We start from the raw sequence: 26,829 nt of genomic DNA, 5'->3' as shown, positions 1-26,829 counted from the left end.
ATCCCTAAATGCCTTATTCACCCCTACTGAATCATCAACCAGGTTCCCATCTCCGTCCTTTACTTTCCCTATCTCCCTAGCTGCCTCCCTCTTCCTAAGCTGCTGTGCAAGCATTCTGCTGGCCTTCTCTCCATGTTCATAGATCTCCCCCCCCCTCGCCTTTCTCAGCTGCTCCACCTCCCTGTGGTCAGCAAGCTAAACTCTGCCTGTAACCTCCGCCGTTCCCTGCCTCTGGGGTCTCCGCATGCCACCTATCAATCTGTAGTATCTCCTTTACCAGTTGGTCCGTCTCTGCCCTGTCCATCTTCTCCCTATGGGCCCGGATCGAGATCAGCTCCCCCCTGACCATCGCCTTCATGCTTCCCACACCACCGCTGCTGAAATTTCCCCCGTGTCATTGACCTGCAGGTAGCTCTGAATACATTTCCTCAGTCGCTCGCACACCCCTTCATCTGCCAAAATCCCACATCTAAACTCCAGTCCGGGCGCTGGTCTTTACTAACCTGCAGGTCAACCCAGTGCGGAGCATGGTCTGAAATTGTAATCCCCCCCCCCCCCATCAGCCTCATAAACTCTCTTAGTTCCTTTGCCATTGCAGGCACCCTGCCCGTTTTTGAGCTTGACCAGTCCAAGCCGGGGTCCATAACTGTGTTGAAGTTCCCTCCCATGACCAACCTGTGCGAGTCCAGGTCCGGTATCTTCCCCAGCATCCACTTTGTAAACTCCACATCATCCCAATTTGGCGCATACACATTTACTAATATCACCTGCACCTCCTCTAGCTTCCCACTGACCATAATGTACCTACCTCCCACGTCCGAGACTATACCACCCACCTATTGATCAGGATCACGACCGCTCTGGTCTTTGAATCTAGTCCCGAGTGAAAGACCTGACTGGCCCAGCCTTTCCCCAGTGTAACCTGGCCAGTTACTCTAAGGTGCATCTCCTGCAACATTACGACGTCCGCCTTAAATCCCCAAGATGCGCGAACACACGTGCCCTTTTGACCGGCCCATTTAACCCTCGAACATTCCAGGTAATCAGCCTATGTGGTGGGCTCATTGCCACCCCCCTCTGCCGATCAGCCATCCCCTTTTTTAGGCCTGCCTCCAGCCTGTGGTCCGCGCCTCCACCGGTCCATTCCCAGGCAGCCCCCGCCCCCAACCTCCTCTCTGTCCCTCAGCCCAAGCACCTCCCTCGTCAGCAGAACATTCACCTCCCCCCCCCCCCCCCCCCCCCCCCCCCCCCCCCCAAGTAACAACATACTGTAACCCAACCCCTTTACTAAACCAAACATATGCACCCCCCCACTGCGCTTCTCAGAGCTAGCTCGCCCAGCTAGCTTGGTGGCCCCCATCCCCGGCACCAGATATTCTCCCACCTATTTTTTCCCCCCCCACCTCCACTCATACTAACAAACTCCAACATCAAATAATCCCCACACAATTGCCGAACAGAAAAACACCAAGATAAAAACAAGCACACCTCCAACCCCCAACAGTGCAAATGAAAACCTCAACTCACTCAGTTCTACCGCTGGTTCCAAATCAATGCCAACGGCATCACAAACATCTTCCATGAAACGCAAAACGAGAAACTTTTTACAAAAACAGAAAAACAAAAAGAAAAAACAAACATGAACGTTGCAGCCAAGTTCAAAAGTTCTCAATCCATCACCAACTCTTTCTTTTTCGCAAAGTCCAATGCGTCCTCAGGTGACTCGAAGTAGAAGTGCTGATCCTCATGCATGACCCAGAGACGGGCTGGATATAATGGTCCAAACTTCACCTTTTTCTTAAAAAGGATTGACCTGATCTGGTTGAAGCCTGCTCTCCTCCTGGCCACCTCTACACTCAGGTCCTGGTAAATCGGCAGGATGCTATTGTCCCATTTATAGCTCAGTGTCTGCTTGACCCACTGTAAATGCGCTCATCAGAGAACCTGTGGAATCTCACCACCATTGCCCTCGGCAGGGTCTCCCATTCGCAGCTTCCTCGCGAGTGCTCTGTGAGCCCTATCCACCTCCAAGGGCCGGGAAAATGCCCCAAGCCCCAGCAGCTTCACAAACATGTCTGCGATGTATGCCCCAGCGTCCATTCCTTCACACCCCTCCGAGAGCCCGACGATTCTTAGGTTCTGCCGGCGGGACCTATTTACTTGGTCCCCCACCTGCTCCAGGAGCTTCTCTGCTGGTCCCTCAGCATCCCCACCTCCAGCTCCACCGCAGTCTTATATTCCTTCTGCTCAGCCAGCACCTTCTCCACCTTCTGGATCACCCGATCCTGGGCATCCAATCTAGGCTCCAACCGCTCAATAGACTCTTTTATCGGGTCCAATCAGTCCCGTTTCTGCATAGCAAAGCTTTTCTGAATGACTTGCATCAGCTGCTCCATAGACTGCTGGGTCGACAAGCCCGAGGTCCAAACCTCCGCCACGCAGTCTTCTGCTACAGCTACAGCCCAAGCCTTCTCCATCTTTTTGTTTCTGCCCTTACGAACACTGCTAGTCCTTCTCTCCATGCACCGAAGTGGGAATTCAGTAAACAATTGCCACTAACATCCGTTTTACAATTCAAGTCCGGTAGAAAAACGGGGGAAAGGTCCAAAAGTCCAACCAGAGCAGGAGCCACCAAATGTGCGACTTACTCCTTCATAGCTGCCGCCGGAAGTCCAAGGATACTAATTTTAACAACATAAATTTACAAAGCCTGTGTATCGGCTTCACTCTTCCACATTCTGAATCACGGGCACTACCAGCTGTTAAGCTTTAAAATAAGGCTGCTTATCAAAATATATAATAACAATTTCCATTTACTCTTTTTTATAAATAAATTTAGATTACCCAATTACTTTTTCCAATTAAGGGGCAATTTAGCGTGGCCAATCCACTCTGCACTTTTTTGGGTTGTGGGGGCGAAACCCATGCAGACACGGGGAGAATGTGCAAACTCCACACGGACAGTGACCCAGAGCCGGGATCGAACCTGGGATCTCAGCGCCGTGACCTCAGCTGTGCTAACCACTAGGCCACCGTGCTGCCCTTCAATTTCCATTTCAACACTTGGAACAGACACAACATTAATGCCATATTAAATTCTGGAAAGAAAATTATATTCCTGAAACTGTAATCTCACGTTTAAAAGTAGGAAGGCACTGGATAACATTTTTTTTTAATTCATAAAGGTCCATGTATTTTGTTGAAGATTTCAATGAAGACCAAGTTCCAGAGAAGCTCAGGCATTGCAACTCAACAAATAAATTTTCAAGAACTAAATGTGAACAGTTGTGATTTTAATCCATTTGAATTAAGTTGTCTAGACTTCTAAAACAGTCTGCTCAATAGGCCAGCTGGCACCTCAAAAACTACAATTTAAGACAAAGAAGTTTTGAAAATAATAATGGACTTTAGCTTTAGAGCAGCAAAATGAATAAACTGCAGCTTGTAGCTCCACATTTAAAATGTTACATGCAAGCACAGGCATACAGAAGTACGTGACAAATGGTAATTCATCTGACAAAAAGCCATTGAGTGCTAAGGGAACTAAACAACTCAGTAACTTCACAAGATTACAAAATGAATATTAGGTCTAACACCAATCTGATTTATCCCTGTAAGGAACTATGCCACTCTACTTTGACATAATAATCATTTCAAAATAATTTGCTGCATACAGCATGGGATTGTGTCAAGTGACAAAGTATAAATTAAAGTATGTCAATGCACATTTTTATTGTAATAAAAACTTAAAACGATAGACAAATATCAAAGCACATTCTATAAAACATTCTTAATTTTTTCGTTCTAATTTCTTTCTTCCAAATTCTGACATCAATTTTGACCCCACCACTTCTGAAGTCCTCAACACCTTGCTGAAAAGGTAGCACACCCATACAATCCCTTGCCATTTTACATGTGTGATTCGGGACAGCAAATGTCAGCAAGCTATTTGCACCTAAGAATGTATTGTAACCTCCCAGAGTCCAAAAATCTATTGCACAGAAACACCAGTTGGCCATAAATCTTTTAAACAGACACAAGCAACTCATGGACTTGCCACTCGAGTATTCAGGCGCTGTAATAAATCAAAAAGGCATGGGCTCAGTAAAGATAATGAACATTTAACTCCTTCTTACTGCTGATTAGATCACAATTTTTTTGGAAACACAGTGCTGGAGCAATCAGAGCAGGTATGAAGTATCAGTCCAATGTAAAAATGTTAAAACAAACTCAACGTTGTGTTCATATAATGCAAGGCTTGTAATCCACAGTAGTTGTCACCCTCAGTAGATAGTCACCCTGACTGCTCCTGCTGTTGATGATCAGCCATTTATATCTCAGGTAAATATCTAAGGGCAGCACAGTGGTGCAGTGGTTAGCACTCCTGCCTCATGGCACCGTGGTCCAAGGTTCGATCCCGGCTCTGGGTCACTGTCCGTCTGGAGTTTGCACATTCTCCCCATGTTTGTATGGGTTTCGCCCTCGCATCCCAAAGATGTGCAGGGTAGGTGGATTGGCCATGCTAAATTGCCCCTTATTTGGAAAAAAATGAATTGGGTACTCTAAATTTATTTTTACAAGTATTTACGTCTACAATGTTTTCCAGTTCACCAACTTGTGGTTAGTCATTCCAAAGTCATTCTACAATCCAGAAAATTCCAGAATCCAGAAACAACTTAGTCCCAAGCATTTTGGACCAAAGAAATTACAATATATTGCCATGTCTTTCTACATGGGCTTTTAGCAAGGGTCACTGGATACTGATCAAAAGCAGAAAATCAGCTAACTTCCTGCGGCCAAATAACTGCCCAAATTAAGAACAAACGAGTACAGATTTGAAATCAAACTAACTTTAGAACCAGCCATAATTGTTTGTGCCAGCTATTCTTCATATTAACCATCTAAACCATCCAGGAGAGATAGAAGTCCAAAGACAAGGGGCAGAATTCTCCATCCCACCACACCCATTTTCTGGTGCGGCGCGTCCCCACCGGCAGCGGGATCCTACATCCCGGCAACCGGCCAATGGGCATTCCCATTGTTGGCACCCCGACGCCATCAGGAAATCAATGGCCACAAGTGCACTGCCAGCAAACCGGAGGACCCTGCCAATGGAGAATCCAACCCAAGGATTCTAAAAACCTAGACAACTAAGCATCAGAGGGTTCAGATAATCTGCAGTAGGTGGGGAGAGATCAATTTGTCACAAAGCAAATCAAGACTATGAACTTTTGGTAAGATGCGATATGCTGAATAAAACTTCATGCAATTGTCAACACCCAGTGCATACGGAGTTGCGATAAACTACTAGGGAAATCTGTTTATACAGCGGAAAAGTGCTCAGTAATATCTTCATATTATTCTAATATTACCAGGCAAATTTTACACAGCTGATCACAAGTCAATATAAATCCATAGGGACTCGCACAAACTAAAAGAATAACTGAAACGAGATCTTCCCAATGGCAAGTCCCAACAGTTCCAGCAGTTTTGCATAGGCTTATAGCTGATTCCACACAGTCTGTGCTTTACAAACTTCATGCTACCATTACAGATCTCACAGTAAAATCTCTAAAATACAGATTTTTTAAAAAGCATCATACAAATAATTAGTGCATTGAAAAAAGATTCAGTAAAAATTATATTTCATTAAAGTTGGTAATGTACAGATTTAAGTGGTTATATAACCAAAACAATAGGCATTTGAGTGCTAAAAGCAAACATTCCTGAAACCACCATGGCCAAAACACCATCATGTAGTAATGAATATTCCTTACACCTTAATTAATTTCATTCCTTATAGTGTAAAACAATCAGGAACAATATTTCACTAACTTCTTTGAAACTGTTTACAAAAGAAAAAATTGCCGACAAGAGTACCACGAGAATTAGGTTTATTAACGCAAGTCATGCCTTGCAGAACACCACGACCTATTTGAAATCACCATCCAATAGGACTTTTAATGGGGACAGGTAACTTTAAACTTTAGAAACCTTGCAGATGTCTGCGGGAGCTCCAGTTTCAGGAGATATAAATCACACTGTGTCAAACAGGGATTATGAGCAAGAGAACTGCCATGCCATTGTACATATGCTTATCCTGTTTCACCCTATAAGAACAAGGACATTCTTTGGACATAAATAATGTGTCCTGTTTAATGAAGTACATAATATAAAGTAGACAGTGCTCATACAAAGCAACATGCTATGAACACAAACAAAATTATTAAAAGCCTCAGCATATATGCCACTATGGCAGGTTCCTTATGCATATTCTTCCCATTTATTGCAACTGAAGTGCATGTACAAATCAAAGACAAAACAATTAATTTAAAATTTGAATTTTACACATCCTACTCATGATTACATCACAGTGGCACTCAGTACTTTAATTAGTATGGTACTGCAATTCTAAGACTAAGACAGTTGTCTTTGAGTCGGTCTGTTTGCTCTTCTGACTCTACGTTTACTTAATAGATAAGCTCATTGAGCAAACCTAAAAGAGTCAACGCCTGCCAAAATGAATCAAGGGAATAAGAGAAAGAAATGATTACTTCCATCCCTTCCACTTACAGGATCCCGAGTCTTACAAATACAGGCACAGAATACAAAAGCAAGGAATTTTCGGTGAACCTCTTTTTTTTTTAATTTAAAGTACCCAATGTATTTTTTTCCAATTAAGGGGCAATTCAGCATGGGTTGTGGGGGTGAGACCCACGTAGACACGGGGAGAATGTGCAAACTCCACACGGATAGTGACCCGAAGCCGGGATCGAATCCGGGTACTCGACGCCATGAGGCAGCAGTGCTAACCACTGCTCCACCGTGCCGCCCTTGGTGCACCTTTATAAAATACTTGTTCAGCCTGATTTGGAGTATAGAGTCCAATTCTGGCCACCCAACTTCCTAGAGTGTGAATGCACTGGAAAGAGAGCCGGAAAGACTTAGGAGAATTATCCCAGGGTTGAGCGACTTTAGCATTTGAACAAATTGGAAAGCTGGAGGTGTTGTCATAGAAAAGAAAATTAGAGGACTACGGGGAAAGGCAAGGGAGGGGGAATTAACCGAGTTGCTGTTGCAGATAGCCAGCATAGACATGACTGGCCGAATGTTACAGCACAAAGGAGGTCATTCTATGGTTCTCTCCTCAGAGGATTATCTTGTGCGGAGGAATAGTTCAACAGGCATCAGCAGCTCTCCACCAAGTCACTTAGCTGGTCATTTTTCAAGTGAGACTCTAGATAGTGCCAAACTATTTGACTATGGAAGACACCACAACCTTGATCCAATCTTCATCTCATGCACACACATGGCACTCACAACAAGCAAATTCACAAGATAACCATCCAACAAGTTAGGTCATGTTTTTTCTTGCAGGGTGGCATGGTGGTACAGTGGTTAGCACTGCTGCCTCACAGCGCTAAGGACCTGGGCACAATTCCGACCTTGGGTGACTGCCTGTGTGGAGTTTGCACTTTCCCCCCGTGTCTGCGTGGTGCTCCGGTTTCCTCCCACAGTCAAAAGATGTGCAGGTTAGGCGGATTGGCCATGCTAAATTGCCCCTTAGTGCCCAGGGATTAGGTGGGGTCACAGGGAGAGAGCGGGGAAGGCCTAGATGGGCTGCTCTTTCAGAGGGTCAGTGAAGATTTGATGAGCCAAATGGCCTCCTTCTGCACTGTAGGGATTCTATGATTCTAGAGCACAACTGCTACAGAAATTCACATCAGTTAATTCAGTCAGGAATCAAACTTGCCAAACAAGGGAAACCACCCATTTCTTTCAACCAGATCTTCAGTAATAATATTCTGTTTGATGAAACTATACGTACAGTAGTATTTAGGACTCACTTTTCAGTTTAATACTCTTATTAAAAATAGAGCATTTCATCAGTGTTATTTGATAGCAAGCAGGGTTTCCATTCCCCGCCTTGGAGGGCTGTCAACCACCCAGATTGGCAAACAGCTTCCCAAACCCTCTCGGCAGTGCTGCAGTGGCCAGCAGAGGTAGTGTAACACAGTGCCTGAGCCAATGTCCCGGGGCCTCACCAGGAAAGAACCAGGGGTTGGGAGGATGACGATCTGGGGAGGCTCCAAGGTCAATAAGAAGAGTGTGCCCCAAATCTGAACCTCCCTCACACCCCCCCCCCCCCCCTTTACGGTCAGAGATGGCGTATTCAGCACTCTGATCCCAAATTGGTGCTCACGTTGAATATATAGGAATGTAAAATTTACTATATCATACATCTATATTAAAACTTTCCTCATAAAAGCAGCAAATATATCACTGTAGATTATAATTATTCTTCAGTTGCAAAATGAAGCTCAAGCATGTTACCAAAAGTAAAATATTCAGCTAGAAAAGACTAGGTATTAAGTTTGCATTTATTAAATCCCACTTCAAATAAAGTAGGCTATTTTAAAAGTTACGCAGATAAATAATTTCACATGCCAAGTACTGAATACATTTTATGCTGCCATCCCTCAAGCATAGACGTGCAAACCACATATTGTTATGAAATCAGCATACACAGCACAAATAGAAATCATTTCACATACAATCAGCCACTAGATGGAGTCCACTTTTCAAACTATATACTTAATATTTGCTTTTCAGCGTGTGAAAAAAATCATTGCTGTGTGAACAAATAAATCACATGGAACATTCACTCTTGAGTTATTAGACCTAATGTCACTGTTTTCTATAAATGAGAAGTACAAAATACAAAATCAGCAAATGCTACCCAAGTATCAAGATATATGTCCTTGCATATATCCAACGACTAATCTCTTCAAAATGAACTTCATTGAAGCCTACTTGTGACAATAAAAGGCTATTATTATTAGTATTATGAATGTGATCTTGAAAGCAGATAGCATATCAACTATACAGAAATTCCTTCTGTAGTTGCTTTCCAACAAATATTCAAATTTTGAATTACTGTAAATATTTAGAAAAACAAGATTTGTTTTAACAACCTTCACTTGATAACCAATTGCAAAATTTCATTTAAAAATCTAAACTAAGATAACAAAACTAAATGCCTTTTATACAGATTTTCTCTCTAAAATAGCATTTGAGTCCAACTAAAAAGTTATGCCTACTGACGAAAGAATCGTGTTTTCCCTGTTTATTAACCGGATGGCGATATCCGTACAATCACACAATTATCACTAAACACACGATTTGTAACATGCACAAATATATAACATTGTCGTGAACATAGGACAGTTTAGCTTGTTAAAATGTACTTACCTCCGTTGTCGGTCCTCTTGAGAGCGCCATCCTTATGAGGGCAAAGTTCACATTTCTTGGAAAAAGAAAGGTATAAAAATAAACAAGTACTCTACTCTATACCACATGTAAACTACTGGCGTTCGCTGCCAAGCTGTGCTGTCGCTAGAATTAATCACAATCAATTAAGTCACCTAGTATCTGTCATTTATTGAAATCGGTTTCGATTCAAACGCCCAACCTCGTATACTTCAATAAGATCCCACTCTATATGCATAGCGTCGTAAATTAGCATGCTCCACTTATTTTACCCCCAACTGCGCTGAAAATGTCACTTGCTCTAGCCTTTCTACTCCTAAATAACATTGTTGTGCATTGGTCTTGTGACGCATACACAAATACCTCTAACAGAGCAGCACAACTGAACTATTTTTTCCATCATTTTGCCATCTAATAAAATTTGCTAATATACCAATGCAGAATTGCCATCTCCCACATACACAAACAATACGCGGAGCCGTTTGCATGAAGACGCAAACGAGCATTCGCACTCCGACAACTTCGGGGCAATCGAAACTCAACCAGCTAAAAAAAAATTTTTAATCGCTTGTTTCAGCCCACGATTGAAATGTTTAAGTCCTTGTTTTACTCATTAAATACTTTTTTTAAAAACAGCCCAAGTCAACCTCCGCCCCAGAAAAACGTACTAAGGCGGCGATCCTTCGGTTTTGAAAAACAACTCCCTCTTGTAGCTCTGCTAAATGAATGTCGTTGAGGCGCTGCCCTACATACTGCAAATAGCAGCAGTTCACCGTCTTCCGCATATTTTATTTTCGTCACTTTGGGAGGCCGCTGATCATGTAGTGAAAGCACGCAATGATGACGGTTCTATGCTCCCAACGTGATTGCTCCACCAATCGACACCAGGCAACTAGGGAATTAAAAAAATCCACATTCTCTGCAAAACCGGCACGTGAGCCATAATAAAAGGGGGAAGGGAAGAGAAGAAATCACATCCAGCCATCTCAACAGCTTTGTTACGCCAGTGACCATCATTTTATCCTAGTGTCTTAACAATCTGTGACACAAGTTCTGAATCCTTGACTACAGAACTGTTCAATCGACATTATATAGCTTTACAAAATTAGAACACAGTCCGTTTTTGTACAGTAAAAAACTCACAATCGCTGTGAAGAGCAATAAGATACGAAGCGCTTGTACTTTGCATTTTGTTGGACTGAATATTTCCATTTAGTCCAATTTCCACAAACTGAGGTTATGAAGGAATTTATTGCAACTATTCATTTTGAAACTGCAATAATTACAATATCAGGTTATCTCGTCATTGCTGGAGTTCGTCAGCAGCAGTTTAGAGCGACAGTTAAACCGGAGATAAAGCTCGTACAGGCCTCAGAAAGTCGTGGACTCACCACTCGAGCGGCTCTTTCCTGCGATTCACATTTTCGACAAAACCACGGTCCAGTGGGTACTTGCACAATGCCATAACATGCTGCAATAGCAAAGAGGGGGAAAAACAAGCTATTTCCAACTTACCACCATTTAAACAACACTAAAAGCAGCAGTACATTCACATACAAAACTGTTCCATTTGTCATATAATTCTATAGATATTAGCCTTACTTCCTGTAACATCTTGAAACCAAAAATCCCATGCAATTTATTTTAATCAAAACCCAGTGTTAACTTCGGTCAGTCTGTAAAGAACCACTCAAATTACACAAAATACTTGAGGAAAAACTGGTTTATAAAAATGCTAATAAAATTTACTTTCCAAAGAAAGATTTCAAAACAAAGTCTTAATAAAATACATATCCAAAATAATATATTCAATTATTTTTGTTTTGTCCTTTAAGGCCTCCATTAAAATTTTTACCTGAAGACCTCAACTCCCTTCAAAAGACTGGACTTGATACAATCTTTTTTGTCCACAACATAGGCTCTGTGTTAAGTTCAGACTAGCAAATATGCCATGTACATTGTACACTATTTCACAGAATGCATCAGAGCATTTAAGTTAGCCAAAAAATGCAATGTTTATCATCCAACATCCTACAACCTTTCTGTTTTTTTGTTTATTATTTGAAAAAAATACGTTTGCAAATTTCAAACATGTTATTCAAGAAAAATCTATATCTAATTTATAAGAGATAATGTTTGGTTTGCATTCATTAAAAGTTATTGAGTGAGGACATTTCCACTGCAGGGCAAAATAAGAGTAATAATAATCCCTAAATTGAAAAAAATCTATCTATGATAATCCTTATTTTAATTTAAAACAGAGTACAAGGGAGAAAATAGCAGATTTATTGATTACAAACCTGTTGTAGCTTTAATTGTTATTAAAATCTTATACGCTAGTTATCTCAAAATGTACTAAGAGACTTTCCTCATTTTAATTCACCTGGATATTTTTTACAGAAATCATAGTTAAATTTTGATATTGAATAGCTGATTACTTTTGTTTTGAACATTAGAAATGTGAACCGCCTATTTACCAACACTTGTGAGAGAGAAACAATGTTGCATTTCCTTAGCTTAATAATTCAAATTATTAAATGCATTTAATTACCAGATCACTTGTGCTTGTGGCTAGTTAAAAAATATTATTTTTCTAATTATTGCCACGTGTTTTTGAGAAACATAGTAAAACTTCTGAGAATCAAATGACAAAAGACAAATATGTTACATTTAAAAGTGGTCTAAATTATGCCAGTGCTACCAAATTTGAGACACCAGGTCCCATGAGGCAGATATATCCTCCTCTGCTGGATGACAGTGACAGAAATAAGCAGCGAGCCAAACCACAGTTCTACTGTTATACATGAATGCCACCTCACACATAAATACACAAACATCTCCACATAATACATTTACACACAAAAAACATAAGAAAACGCAACATACATTTGAATGTTTAAATATCAGCACATGGATAATATACGTACAAACATGCTTAAAGTATATATCCAGACTAATACTTACATGTGAACATACACAAACGTTTATGCAGATACAGGCAGACATAATGTATACATGTAAATATATGACTGCATCCATGTCAAGGTAGCAACATTGCTTAGGCACACACTGGGGCTGGTTTAACACAGGGCTAAATAGCTGGCTTTTAAAGCAGACCAAGGCAGGCCAGCGGCACGGTTCAATTCCCGTTCCAGCCTCCCGGAACAGCCGCCAGAATGTGGTGACTAGGGGTTTTTCACAGTAACTTCATTTGAAGTCTACCTATGACAATAAGCGATTTTCATTTCATTTGCACAGATGTGCACATACACACAAACAGGCACTCACACATATACACAAATATAGACCTCCAGATAGGTACATGCACACACATTTACAGACACATGTGCAATAATACACATATCTGTATAAATGTATACATGATGTACAGACACATGTACACTTCTGCACATGCATATACACATACATATAAACAAACATGCGCATCTTCACTCAGCAGTCCAGAGACAAATATATATGTGTGCACAATGTGCATGTACATATCTGTAAGTACATGTAATCACATATATGTACATATTCATATGTGTACATGCATGTACACTAAATGTCAGTTATACACATACAGGTATACATAGTTTCACACACACAAAACATACACATGCAAACAGATAAAATTACATATATACTTATGAACACCGCCCAGTCCATCACACAAACCCCCCTCCAATTCATTGACTCTATCTACACCTCCCACTGCCTTGGGAAAGCGGGCAGTATAATCAAAGACCCCTCCCACCTGGCTTATTCACTCTTCCAACTTCTTCCATCGGGCAAGAGATACAAAAGTCTGAGAACATGCACGATCAGATTCAAAAACAGCTTCTTCCCCGCCACTAGATTCCTAAATGACCCTCTTATGGACTGACGATTAATACTACACTCCTGTATGCTTCACCCGATGTCGGTGTCTAGGTATTTACATTGTGTACGTTGTGTTGCCCTATTATGTATTTACTTTTCTTTTCATGTACTAAATGATCTGTTTGAGCTGCACACAGAAAAATACTTTTCACTGTACCTTGGTACACGTAACAATAAATCAATCCAATCCAAATACAAGTACAGGTACACACACACATACGCAGACAGAAAATTAAATATACTTATGCTCAAATACAAGCACGTAGACACGTGCATGCAGACAGGCTGCATGGCATGTGCAAACAAACGTGTTTAGTCTGGACATAAACATGTGTGCATACATTTACATGCATTACATATATAAACCCATATGCACAAGCAAATATTCACAGGTTAAAACATGTACATGTGCAAACATTGCAACAAAAACACAAACACATCATAACATGCAGTGCACAATATAACATGCAGTGTACATACACACTCACATGCATACAAATAGACAAGCCACTAAGTATATCTTTCTACAAATGTGGTTGTACACATAGATACATGTATCTGTATCCAAATATATCTGTGGACAAATATGTATGTTTACATACGTGTATACATGCACATATTGTATACATTATGTATTCACCCATGTTCTTTACATATTCATGTATACAATTATATATATATGCAGACATATATATATATATATATATATATATATTACATACACAGATATGTGCATTCATGTTATAGACATAAATGTAAATAGATGTGCTAGTATATATGTACAGACACAACATTCATTGTGCACAATTACATATATAAGTGCATTTGTATCAATGTGCACCATAAAATCCCTACAGGAGGCCATTCAGCTCATCAAATCTGCACCATGCCTCTGCACAGGCCCATTCCCCCACAAACCCGTGACCCCAACTAACCTTTGGACCCTAAGGGGCAATTTAGCATGGCCAATCCACCTAACCTGCGCATCTTTAGACTGTAGGAGGAAACCGGATCACCGGGAGAAAACCCACAGACACAGGGAGAACATGCAAACTTCACACATCACCCAAGGCCGTAATTAAACCTGGGTGCCAGGCACTGAGGCAGCAGTGCTAACCACTGTGCCACCGTGCCACTCCAGTGTACATATAAGTGCACTTAGATACACATCTACAGATGTTTATACGTGCATCCATACATTTACGTATAGACAAGTCGATGTATATACACACACATGACTAAATATTTGATGCACAGATACATGTATCCATACATGCATCCATGTAGTGTTGGCACATAAAAAGACAAATACTTTTTATATACAGACATACATAAACATCAAGATGCATGTATCAACACATACATGCATGCAGACTTAAACAGACTAGCATTCGTGGACACAGCAATGCCAACATACATGCCATTCTTGCAGACTATATACAAGCATACATCGAGGCACAAAAGAGGTACCCATACTGCAGATACATGCCATGGCACATACACATATCTAGAGATGCGTACAAATATTCTGTACATACACACAGAAATTTGGAACCTAGAAATAGAGTAGGCCATTTAGCCTCGCAAGCCTATTCCTCCCTTCAATTAGATGCACATATATAATACATATATACACACACCTGCACGAGTATAGCCACATATAGGCATTCATATACATACATTGATACTAATTACTAATTCTATCGTATCATTCCAGTTAAATGTAAGAAACTATAAAGTCACGATATGGAATCTAGGGAATGAGGCATCACCTCTAATCAAATGGGACGCTTTATATACAGGACAAAACACAGATCATCCACTTAAGCCAATCTTACTGAAGCAGGACGACATCATAAAAACCATTTGAAGTTTTTTTTTAAATGAGTAACGAGTTCTGACCTTCCGAGGCCTAAAACTGATGAGGAGTTGAAGGAGAAAGTCAGGGGCCGAGGCCTCCACGCCCAGGCTGGGAGAGGTGTTTCCCTTGCCCCACAGCTTCTGTTCTATTTTTATGTTTGTACACATACACACACATTGTTTTTACCTTGATGAACAGCAACATTACAACCGTGTCCGTCACAGTAAACGAGGGGGTTTTCAGCCCAGCCTCTCTCGTCTGAGCAAACGCAACAGCCGCCAATCATCTCCTTCATATTTGAAAAGTCAGCCGGAAGTCCACTTGAAACCATCTACGAGTAGAAGGGAAACGAGAGGGAAAAGATAGGGGAGCAAAATGGGAAAGGGATGGGGGGAGGGGGAGAAGAATCTTGTTTTTAAATTCACGTCCCACATTGCTGCAGACCCATGTTGACGCGCGCGGGGAGGTTGTGTGAGTGTGTGCGCGCGCGTGCCTGTGTGTGTGCGGAGGGAGAGGAGGGGGGGGGGGGGAGCACTCTGAACCGCCTGAGCTCAGCTTTGGCCGACAGCTCGAGCAGGCGCACTGGCGACCCACGAAGGGAGAACGAGGAGGAAGTATGGGTGGGGGAGGGGCGTGCGCGAGAATATTCACGCGCAACCGAAACTGTTAACGGAAACTGCGCGCGAGCCTCCGGTACTCTGTGTGTGTGTTTTTGTTCAGTGTGCGCGGGGGAGGGGGAGGGAGTGGATTCATCGTGATTGACAAGCTCGTCGACCAATAGGCTGATCGCGTTTAGAAGCTCAGTGTCAGCCCATTCCAGGACGCTCCGGGTCTTTTTTTTAAACCCCCTCCCCCCAGAAAAAAAATGTTTTTTTTAATGAAATGGGGATTTCAGCTTCCGGTTCTGCTGCTGCTGCTTTTATTTAAAACTGCTTTCCTCCTCCTCGTGCGCGCTTTGATGGACTAAATGGGCATTGTGGGTATATAAATGAGCCAAAGCCGGAACGAGGGAAGGTTAAAGGTGACTCACTCAACCTAGCCTTACCCACGTGAATCAGACTAAGTAGTTGCAGATCCCAACATTTGAGTTGCAGAGCGCAGCAGAGAGGGGAGGGGGAGGGGGCGGGGACGGGGTGGGAGATCTGGAAAGTTACAAATAGTTTAATTTCTACTTTTTTTTAATACGTAGATATATAAAGAATCTGCTGCAGTTTTTGAACTTTAAATATCCCCGGGAATACAGCACAAAGAATTTATAGTTTTTAAAACACCTATTCATTTTGAGGTTATCACTCTATTCACGGTAGGTTCATCAAATCTGCAAAAAGCGCGCTGCAAGCTCGAGTTAAAATATAACCTTTTTGACCAGCTTGTTAAAGAGTCAAAATACAGAGCTATCAAACTGATTAGCTTTCTTTTAAGTTCGATTTTACTTTAGATTCAAAACGCTGTCGATAAAGGGACGATGATACTAGACATGGAAAGAACCGCTGGCACTGGAATTTCTCAATGCATGCGTTAGACACTGCTGATTTGTAAACATCTTGTTATTAAAAATTCTTCACTGAAAAATCTACCTTTTCCCCCTGTATTTTTTCCGGAAATCTTTGCATTAAAAAGGTTCAATCAACTGTGTTGCGTTAATCCTTCCATGTCACCAGCGTTAAAAATGTTGAGCTTTACGTGGGACGCAATGTTGCGAATTCCTTTTTTAAAAATAATATGTATAAAGTCAGAAAAGTCCATGCACATCGGTATTTGCAAACCTGGTAATCCTTTATATATGTTCGGTTTTTCGCCATAAAATCTTTTGGACTGCTGAAAATATTACTTATGATATGTACAGTTCGAGATTAAAAGGGAATACCGCGTCGCTTTAAGACGCTGAATTCACATTTCTGCGGGAAACCTCAGACGTGCTTTCTCCGCGCTTGGACATTTTGTCCTTCCAACTTTATTCTGATTGAAAACATCCAAAGTGAAATTTATCTTCAATCGAGATATTTGCTACTTAAAACACCTTACTGCGCTGTAGATTAGAAATGACCAAGTGATTTTCGAGATCGAGAATGAATTCCCTTTGTTTCTGCCTTGCTGCCCACGAACCCAACAACGGCATGCTTGGAAATGGCTTACCTTCTGTGCTTTAAAATCGACAAAAGTGTTTCCGTGCATACTAGATCTCAGGAGCTCTTCAGCGGTCGCTACAAATATAGCATTCGGTCTTTAAAGCACAATATATTTTCCTAATCTTGTTGTTTCTTTAAGGACTGCCTTGCCGAGCACGTTGTTGCAGTAAGTAGACCCCCGCCTTCTGAATCGGTTACGTTACGACCCTCTAGTCCATCCTAATTCTGCTGCTGCCAGTCGAATTGAATGCCGAACTTTCAAAGGAAGTGGTATACAACTCCAGTAACAGCCCAGAAAAAATAAATATTTTCCTCGAAGTGTACTTTTGCTTATGTATCTTTGAGCACTGCAATTGTTTAAATTTGGTTTAAGTCAATGCGTTTTAAGCATAAGGAAAAATCAATGGCAGAGACACTGCCCCCCAAGTCCCAATAATATTCTTACAAAAATGTTTTCCTTATTTTGAAATAAATCGTCTTGTTCATGTTCCTCGTGAGGCACAATCAACAGAGTGCATTCAAAAACCTGGGCAAAGTTTACATTCTCCGCGGAATTGTGAATTCAACCAGGAAAATGTAAATTCCAGTCCCGAGTAAATATTCAGCGAAACTGTGGCAATGGTTCGCCCTGCCACAATGTACTAAAGCTGGAAAACATTCCATATTTTCATCATAAATGTGTACTGTCTGTATAAGCACATGACAGGTTTAGAAAGAAGGTTGAAATTGGGTTAGTCATAGGCAACGGTCTTTGTTTTTATCTGTTGCTAATCGTTAGTTATTGCCCAGCCACAAAGTAATTACACTTTAAATTAAGCAATCTAAAAATCCAATAACATGTGAATTTTATAACCTGACGGGGATTTTAAACGATACGTATCATCACAAGCTAAGTGTTGTGATGCAACTAATAGTAGTTTCATTTCAACCTTTATTTTTGTCGGTTAACCTAACAAAATTGCATAACCCAGTGTCTTGAAAGTACTTTTTTAAAATTTTCAGCTCATACATTAAGGTTCACATGGTATTGTCAGCTAACAGCTATCTGAATCTATTAAGGTACTTATTGTCTCTCCTAACTTGATTGGAAAATGCAGGGTTATGAATAAATATTTCTGTCTTTAAATAGACAACACAGGGAAGTTCATCCCTCAACAAATTATAAAACTATTTGGGACACTACCTCTTCTTGCCATCTGACTGGAGTTAACAATTTCTTACGTAATTTAACCGATTTATACTACTTTCAGGATTGATGCAAGCTAAAATTGCAGAACTTGTGTGGGTGGATCTTTTTTTTCATCATGATTACTTGGTTGACCAGAACATTCTGAATTCCTGCTTTATTTCTCTTGGTACCTATTACTTGAATATTGATACTTGTGAGAGAGGAGTATAGTCCCCTTAGCTGCTTTTTCTTGCTTAACCATTATCAATAAGAAAGGGAGTCCTTTCTTTTTAGCAGAATGCACACTCTTATGGTCTGTCGAGAACAAAGCCTCCCCAGCCCCCCTTTTGCATGTTCAATGCTTTGCAAATTTAGAAAGGCTGCATTGAGTTCGGGATAGGTCAGGGGGCAGGAGAGGGGTAGAAAGGTCAACACGTTTTGATTATGGGTCAGTAGACAATTGGCATACAGTCTATATGCAAGTAAAATAGAACAAATTCCTGGTGGAAATCCATCCTGGACGGTTCAAGTCGCAGTTAACATTTATTCTTCGACAAACTATTTTTTTCCTTTTTGCCATGCATTCATCTAAAAGGGGAAAACAACTATTAAGTACGTGATGAATTTGCAGAAAAACCAAACAATATGTAAATATTCTACGCAGCTGGTATATTTATAAAGTGTCACTTTTGCGGTGCTTAAAATTGATCACAGAAGTGATACTTCACCACACGCAGTAAGACTCGTTGTTTTTGTAACAGTATGCCATTCGGGCGAACACAATTACAATACTTTATAAGTAAACAGGATTGGTTAAACTTAGATGTCGCTTGAACAAATATACAATATTAACCCGCATCTTGGTGTCATTCAGTTCCAATAGTTTTCCTGTAGTAACCCTCAACTGTCCTTTGTACCTATCCTATATTAAAATGTACCTTACTATTAAATTGTGGATTAACAGATCGTTCTGATGTGATTATAAATTTGATACAAGTCGGGATTTTTGACTAGAGATATAAAGGTCTAATTAATTCGATAAAGTGTGTCATTAAAACGTCTGCTTTTCCATCTTATCGATATGTTATATATTGTGACTGCATCATCTCGAAAGCTGTTTAATATGCTAACTATCGTAGTTTCTAAAGTACACATTTTAACAGTGCAGCTAATTGCATGGTTGTAAAAGCTTATTTTGTCGAATCAAACGCTTTTTGGCCAAGGAGAGAAGCAAGAAACCATTCTGCAAATGTGTGAGTCACGTCTCTTTCTGATGGCTGTGAATAAAAATAAACTGGGGCCTCTGACTAAAAATCATGAACCATCGCACAACATGAAGTTAAACAGGCCACGAGGCTTTTATTTATTTAGGGGTAAAATTGATAAATAAGATTTGTTGACAATTGAGATCAAAGCTGTTGATATACAATTCCATCCAAACATGGATGGCAGTTGGTGTTTAAAACAAGCACATTAAGTTCTACTGTCCTTTGTGATTTAAAAATTGCTCATAATTTAATTTAAATAAAGCAAAAGTATTTATATGAATATATTTCTAAAACCTGCAGTATGATATTTTGTGTGAGGGAAATCATATTTGATTATTTACCCTACTGCTAGAGTATCCATCTCGTTCGACAGTTTATTTCTGCAGCTAATTTGTGTTTCCTATTTATCCCGGCGAATATAAAATATCCTGTAGTACGAGTGGATTATGTCGTGTTTGCGGAATGTTCAAATTCAGAAAATAGATTATTTTATGTTACTGCTCCAAATTCTATTTATCCACACTATAAGTTTAATGTATCAAATGAGGAATCGTGTGTATCTGCGGGAATCACCTGCTATTGTAATTAGAACAATCATTGTTGTCCTATGAAGGATGTTGCTGTCGCTGAGATCAAATCATTCACAATGGTCTTATATTTGATTAAAATGACAGGCAGCCACCTTGCTGTGCTATCTTGCTGTTATCAATTCAGACATCTAGACGTTGGATAAATATACATATAAAATCCCTCTGTGTGGTTGTATAACTGCATTGGTGTATTTTCCCTTATATTTTAATCAAGGATTTTGCACCTATACTCCAATGATGTATGTCGGTGGCTAGTAACCAAAAAAAACCAGCTCGCCAAGCAACTCCATCCGGAGGCAACCTGTCTTTCGTGTACTTATGGAAGGGCCTCGAAAAGCTTCTCTTCAGATTCAACCCCGTGTTCCTAAACAGCCTGGGATGTACGACGTTTAGTGATGTGCAAGAGCGACCTGTCATTTTCTGTCAAATATTGATGATGGAAAAAAAAAACTGATGGCAGAATTAAACAGCAAAAAATGGTTGTATAAAATGCAAGTATGACAGTAATTGTTCCGTAATTTTGTGAATTGTACGCAGAAATTATTAAATATGCCTTCGTTGTTCTCAGTTTAGCATATACAGGAGTTCCCCAAATGCCTTGCGTGCTCCAAATGGACGGCCATGACATGTTTTGCCCTTATGGTCCCCATAATCCAGTTTTATACATTACATCAGCTGCATAAATGGAAAGTGATTTGATGATTATTCCATTGTACTGTCTGTGTAGACTATTCAATATTGGCAAAAGCTCTATGTGTGTTGAATTTGTCTTTATATTTTCTGTTGGGCTTTTTTTTAATAGCACATTGTGCAAATCGTTATCCAGAATTTCTTTAATAACAATCAATACATCTTTATGGACATGAAGGCCGGCCTGTAAAGATGACCTATACTTGGGCGAAGCGCAACTATTGTGTATGAGTCTCTGTTTTGACACATTTTATGATACTGTGAACCTAAGAATTCTACAAACCAAGAACCGTTTAAACGGAAGGCTAATAAAGAAGCATTAAAGATCTGCTTGTCGTCAGCAATAACTGCAATGATGCGTTGTCTGGTGCATTGACCATTAAATGAAGTTTGATTGTAGAAATAACTAGCTCCCTTTCATCGCTTCAGTAACCCATCGCCCCTCTGCAGTTTAGTACTGTTGCGTCGCAAATAACCCTTCTGTTCCGCCTAATATGCACTGGGTCACCCTAATTTTCAGACTTTCTCTCGGATTGCGTCTAAATTTGTGTGTGGACCTTTTCTGGCGATCTATGTATCATGTTCGGTTTTACATTTGTAAGAACAGTGCTTGGCTTTCCGCACAACATTTCTTATATACCCAATCAAAGCGCTCAACTGCCGTACAAGATTTTTACACGCTGCCTGCAATCGACTCCCTTTATGCTGAACTGCCCGGTCAAGAAGAGCTCTCGTATATTAAATTATTGGATATTCAATCACGATCCACGCTGCTTTTTCTTCACCGCAGTAAAATATAAAGTTTAACGTTGTTGCGGAGGTCTTCATGGCAGTTTCCAGATACCTGCTTCGCCAATAGCGAGGTGGCCATTGTGAAAACAAATTTCTATAAAAAGCACAAAATACGTGCGATCCATCCAGTCTGTTTTCATCCAGAGATAAACTTTTTTTTAAAACTTGACTTCAATTTAATATGTATGTTCAGTTTCACGAGGCATTATAATATCCGTGTTTATGATTCTTGCTGTGGATGTTATGCTAATCTGCTGTGTGAACTGCGAGTAAGTTCACTCGTCTTATTCAGTGAGGGACTGTTGCAATACCATATTTATCACATGGAGATCTTTGTGTGTATGTGGGGGGGGGGGGGGGGGGGGGGCGCTGGGAGGATTGCACGCTAACATTCAAAAGTACGTTTTTTAATGAACAATGTCCCTTTTTCGAAAACGTAAAGGCGAATTTAAAATCAGAATTTAAAAAATGTAAATATTCCGCCAGGCTTCTCGATTTCTACAATCATAAAGTTCCAATTAATACGTGGTCCCCTGTTAATAGCTTCATGCTATGGGCTCAGTTCATACGCTTTGAAGAATGGGGGAAAATAAGCCTGGCATTTAGCTAGTTGCGGACGCTCGCCCAACAGTCATGTCGTACGCTGTGCTTCTGAAGCAAGGTTGCTAATACATTCTGCAAATAACAGTTAAACAGGAAAATGTTAAATGCACGATTATAACATTTTAGAATTCTGTTCTATCCTGGATATAATGTGGGCTTTATCCCCGTCACATTGTTAAACATGTGCTGCTAAACAAATAAGACAATATATAAGAAATAAAATTCAATTTGTCTAAGAACGCGCAATCTTGAACCGCCTGGAGTGCAAACTCGAGGCTGAGTACGGAAAGGTGATTTGTTTTCCCCCCTAAGGAGAAAATATATTTTAGATTAAAACCACAAAATATTATTAATATCTTTCTTATGAAATATGATTAGAACTTTTGACTTAAAGGAATTAATGGCCCCGGAAGCCCATGGGGGAACTCGTTCTTTAAATGAATGCAATATCCATATAATACGTGCATCAATGTTTTGAATCGAAAGCAATGGTTGAGCTAAACAACGTGGAAAGTCAAATATATAACTATTAAGTGCAGGCTTCTTCTATATACATTTATATCCACAATGTCGGAAGGCATAATATATAAATGCATAAAATAAACCAGGTAGCTTGCGGCTGCTGAAGCGCTATTTTTTGGATGATGTTTTGTCTTGGCGGGGGGAGGGGGCGGTGTGTGTGTGTGGGGGGGGGGGGGGGGGGGGTTGGTGAGGAGGTGCTGTGTATATTAAAGATTTGCATACTAACTGTATTTACTTCAGCAAGAGGGTGGGAGTATAAGGCTATGCTAATTAGTGGGGGATTTTTGGAAGGGGGTGGAATATCAATTTTTATTGCATCACCTGTCAGTGACATCCAATCAGAGCTGGCTTTAGGGGAATTAATTGATGAAGGTGTCTCCCGACGAACTCACTTCACTCTGTCATCTTATTTGTGGGAGAAGCAGCGACGGGAATAGCAGCTGCATTTTTATCCTCTCTCTTTTCATTCTCTCTTATACAATACAGTATATCCATGAGCATTTGGAATTTTTTTTTAAAATTGCAGGTATAGCAATGCTCATCACTTGAAAATTAAGCTTCAGATAAAGAACAGGCGATGTTGATTTTTTTTAAATAGAAATCTATTATCGTACCATATGTTATGTATTAAATATATCCCAAAGTTTTTTTCTTTAATCAGCTGTGTCAGAAACAATAATTCTATGTGTTTTTAAACAGGATGCCATGAGGAATGTCGAATTCCGCAGTCGATGTTTTTTTTCCAGCGAATGTGGGACATAATTTAGGTGGCAAAATGGGAGACTTGGAGTCGGGTTATGAAGAAGTGGATGGCGTGAGACTTGGCTACCTTATAATTAAAGGGAAGCAAATGTTTGCGCTTTCCCAAGTATTCACTAATCTGCTGAAAAACATTCCCAGAACAACTGTGCACAAGAGAATGGACCATCTAAACGTGAAAAAGCATCACTGCGATTTGGAGGAATTAAGGAAACTCAAGGCAATAAATTCTATTGCTTTTCACGCAGCTAAATGCACTCTCATTTCTCGGGAGGACGTGGAAGCCCTGTACACCTCGTGCAGAACTGAACGAGTTCTTAAGACCAAGAGGAGAAAAATAAACAGGACATTGTTATCAACCGGACTTAACCAGGAGAAAGCCCCCACTGATCGCTACGCAAGTTTTTTGAAAGAGAACAAAGTTTGGTTGAGTTTGAATGGAAAAGCCCAGCCTTTGGCTGGAATGAGCAGAGCTCTGCAAGGAGACAGCAGCTCGCTACCGGCCTCCAATCTACCTCAATTCTACAGCAAATTTACCAGCCACAGTTACACTGAAATGATCCGATCACACTGCAAAATCCCCCCAAACTATGAAACCGCGGAAATATCAAGCAACTGCGTCGCACTTCACACAAACCACTCCTTATTTCGGAGCATGATTTGCCGGCATCCCGTGTTTTACCAATCCGCCATCGCCTATTACCCCAAGTCTCCAAACGCTACCGGGTTGACGTATTACTTAAGGCGCAAAAGTTCCTGTGAAATCACTCAAAAACACTCGGGGAGTTCGAGCACGGCCAAGCGAGTCTTGCTGGCGGCAGCTACGCCGAAATCTTGCAAAGCTAAAGGAGGCTACCAGTGCTTGAACAAATTCCATGTTGGCAGCGGACTGCATTGTAACCAGGGGCCCTTGCAGGAAAGCTGCAGCAGCGACTCTGAGTCGAGCTCCTTCTCTGATCGCGCAGACAACGACTCGGACTTTGGGTCAAGTTTGTCGAGTTCCAGCAACTCGGCTTCTTCAGACGAGGAGGAGGAGGACTCGCTGTCCGAATCCTCCGACGTGACCTCGGCCAGTGATGAAGACAGCTCGTCCGAATCCGATTCCAGCTCCGTCTCCAGCCAAGTCTCCGTTCAAAGCATCCGATTCAGGCGGACCAGCTTCTCGAGCATCTGCAGCAAGCCCCTTGTCTTGACGCAGCCCAGTTTCCACTACCAGTTCCAAGCCAAAAGCAACAATGTGGTGTACGAAACAGCCAGTAGCGATCTCCTCGAAGGGCGAACTTCCCTTTGTAATTTAAAGTCCGCCACTATTGTTAAGAGAAACGAGCAGAACTGGACTATTAAGGCACACAACGTGTGCTGCTCGACTGGCTATGGAAGTTGCTTTGCCGAGATAAATAATGAGAGGATATCTGAGCTTGCATTCCCACATTCCGAAATTTCCCATTATCTGAAGAGGACTGAATCGGCGAGTAACTGTGCTAAAGACGGGGGCCCTGCGCCTAACCCAAAGGGAAACACCGAGTTTCCACAACAAAGAACATTAACAGACTTAAAGAAATGCCTTGGAGCATCTATAACACACTGTGCAGAAGAAAACAACGTGACAATAGTTTCCCAGCCTGCGGACACCCATTCCCCATTTGCAGCAAATGCAGAAAAAGACTCGAAAATCGGCAATTTCATCGCACTATCCTCAGCTTTCCAGAGTTTAAACACGGATAGCAGTCAGGGCCCCGGCGTCCGCATCCAGAGTGACGATGCAGACATGGGGAAAGCAATTATGCACAATATTACAGTGAAATTAGAAGAAAGTAGCTGCGAGGAAGAGTATGGATATGTGACTCAGCAGCCTGGGAAGAAACTCAAGTATGCGTGCAATGTATCGAAGCGAGCAGTGACCACTTTAAGGGAAACTAAAATACCAGACTGTTTTTCGACTAAAGCAAAAGAAAGCCATGTGTGCACTGAAAAGGCCACCACGTCCCAAAACGCATGCGGACGCAGCGAAGACCTTCAACGCACTTTAAACATTCCAGTATTAGAGGACTGCGAATTTCGAAACGGTGCAAGAATAAGAAGGAATTACAGGACTTTGGTGCTAGGGAAACAGCACACTTTGCAAAACTCGTCAGTCAAAACAATTGTGAAATCAGAGAATCCGCGTCTTACAGGTAAAACAGATGTGCATGAAGGAACACTAGAAGAATTTGCTGGTACAAATAAACGTAAACGAGTAGCCAATGGTGTAGCATCCACGGTGAAAAGGCCATTTAATTTCATGGCAAATTTTCCCCCTCCACCGTCACTAATTATTGGCAACGATGGGGATTTGTGCCCTGCTTATTCACTGAACTCTACTAAGGATCCCGAAGCACCTCAGAAGGCCCATCCCGTGTGGAAATGGCAGATGGGTGGTGCTGTAATACCTCTCCCGCCTAGCCATAAATTCAGACGATTTAACTTATGAAAGAGATATTTTGGATAAGGAAACTTCTGCTTGTGCAAAATTATATTAAAAGATTTACTTTCCTATTTTCTTTGCCATGAGCCATGGGCGGATATTAAGTCTCGACATACAGCAAAATTTCATATTGGAATATTGTTTTAAAGACCTAAAACCTTCCGTGTGGATTATTCTTTTGATTTATCAAACACTGCTATCTACTGACCGAGGCATTCCACCGTACACTTTCTGAACTACTAATGTCACTTTGAGGTTGTTTTACAGTTGTTTTCAAGCAATTTAAATAAAAAAAATCAATGTTCAAATTATTAGTACCTCCACAAGGTTACTGCACATTGTACGTCAGAAGTCGACATAGTGAAATGTTAGAAATGAGCCATTAAATTTATGCACTACAGTTTTAAATCGCAAATGACTTGATGTTTTGCCTGCGTGATTGATTATGCTGTATTGAATCCGTGGCAAAGTATGAATGTGTGTTAAACTTAAAAAGAAGGAAAAATGTACTTTCATCTGAGTCAATATGGCCGTCATTCTGTATAAAATAAGCTTTTATCTTGAAAAAGTCCATATCATTGCCGTTTAGATAGATAAGCGCAAGCAGGTTACTGATTTCAAAGCTTTGTTGCCTTTAGTTCTTGAACGTAAAATAATTGCTTTAAATGCTCACCACTGGAATTCTGAGAATAGCTGCAAAATTAACCCTAGTTATAGTGCTAATGTTTCATAAGTGTTTTCATCTGACCTAACTTTATACAGGCTTGCACACAAGTAACTAAGATAAAAACAACAATAAATAAATCACTGATTAAGGAATGCATACAAAGT

General features: G+C 40.8%; 2 protein-coding genes across 14 annotated transcripts in view; one reads left to right on the top strand and one right to left on the bottom strand.

Moving 5' to 3' along the window:
* The window catches only part of mllt10 (MLLT10 histone lysine methyltransferase DOT1L cofactor), a 447,863-nt gene extending 430,575 nt beyond the window's left edge, over window positions 1–17,288 (bottom strand). For 2 of the 11 annotated variants that reach the window (XM_038798095.1, XM_038798097.1), the window contains exons 1-3: window positions 15,200–15,333; window positions 10,662–10,741; window positions 9,253–9,307 (exon numbers count right to left, since the gene is read on the bottom strand). In XM_038798095.1, coding sequence (XP_038654023.1) covers window positions 9,253–9,282 — 30 coding nt within the window. In that variant the 5' untranslated portion in view covers window positions 9,283–9,307; window positions 10,662–10,741; window positions 15,200–15,333. Of the gene's footprint in view, window positions 1–9,252; window positions 9,308–9,938; window positions 10,165–10,661; window positions 10,742–15,199; window positions 15,515–16,590; window positions 16,642–17,149 lie in introns of those variants that run through there. The other 9 variants (XM_038798090.1, XM_038798088.1, XM_038798092.1 and 6 more) reach the window with 9 other exon arrangements.
* Window positions 16,201–26,413, top strand: skida1 (SKI/DACH domain containing 1). Of its 3 annotated transcripts, none has more exons than XM_038798101.1 (2): window positions 16,201–16,316; window positions 23,475–26,413. In XM_038798101.1, exon 2 carries the CDS (start codon window positions 23,488–23,490, stop codon window positions 26,002–26,004), a length of 2,517 nt encoding a protein of 838 aa, XP_038654029.1. In that variant the 5' UTR covers window positions 16,201–16,316; window positions 23,475–23,487; the 3' UTR covers window positions 26,005–26,413. The 3 variants fall into 3 exon arrangements, with proteins under 3 accessions (XP_038654029.1, XP_038654028.1, XP_038654027.1); XM_038798100.1 differs by lacking the exon at window positions 16,201–16,316 and adding an exon at window positions 17,291–17,308; XM_038798099.1 differs by lacking the exon at window positions 16,201–16,316 and adding an exon at window positions 23,051–23,301.
* The last annotated feature ends 416 nt before the right edge of the window (window positions 26,414–26,829 follow it).

Source organism: Scyliorhinus canicula, chromosome 5, assembly GCF_902713615.1.
Source record: "Scyliorhinus canicula chromosome 5, sScyCan1.1, whole genome shotgun sequence".
In the NCBI taxonomy this organism is placed as follows: Eukaryota; Metazoa; Chordata; class Chondrichthyes; order Carcharhiniformes; family Scyliorhinidae; genus Scyliorhinus; species Scyliorhinus canicula.
This window is presented reverse-complemented; position numbering and strand designations above follow the sequence as displayed.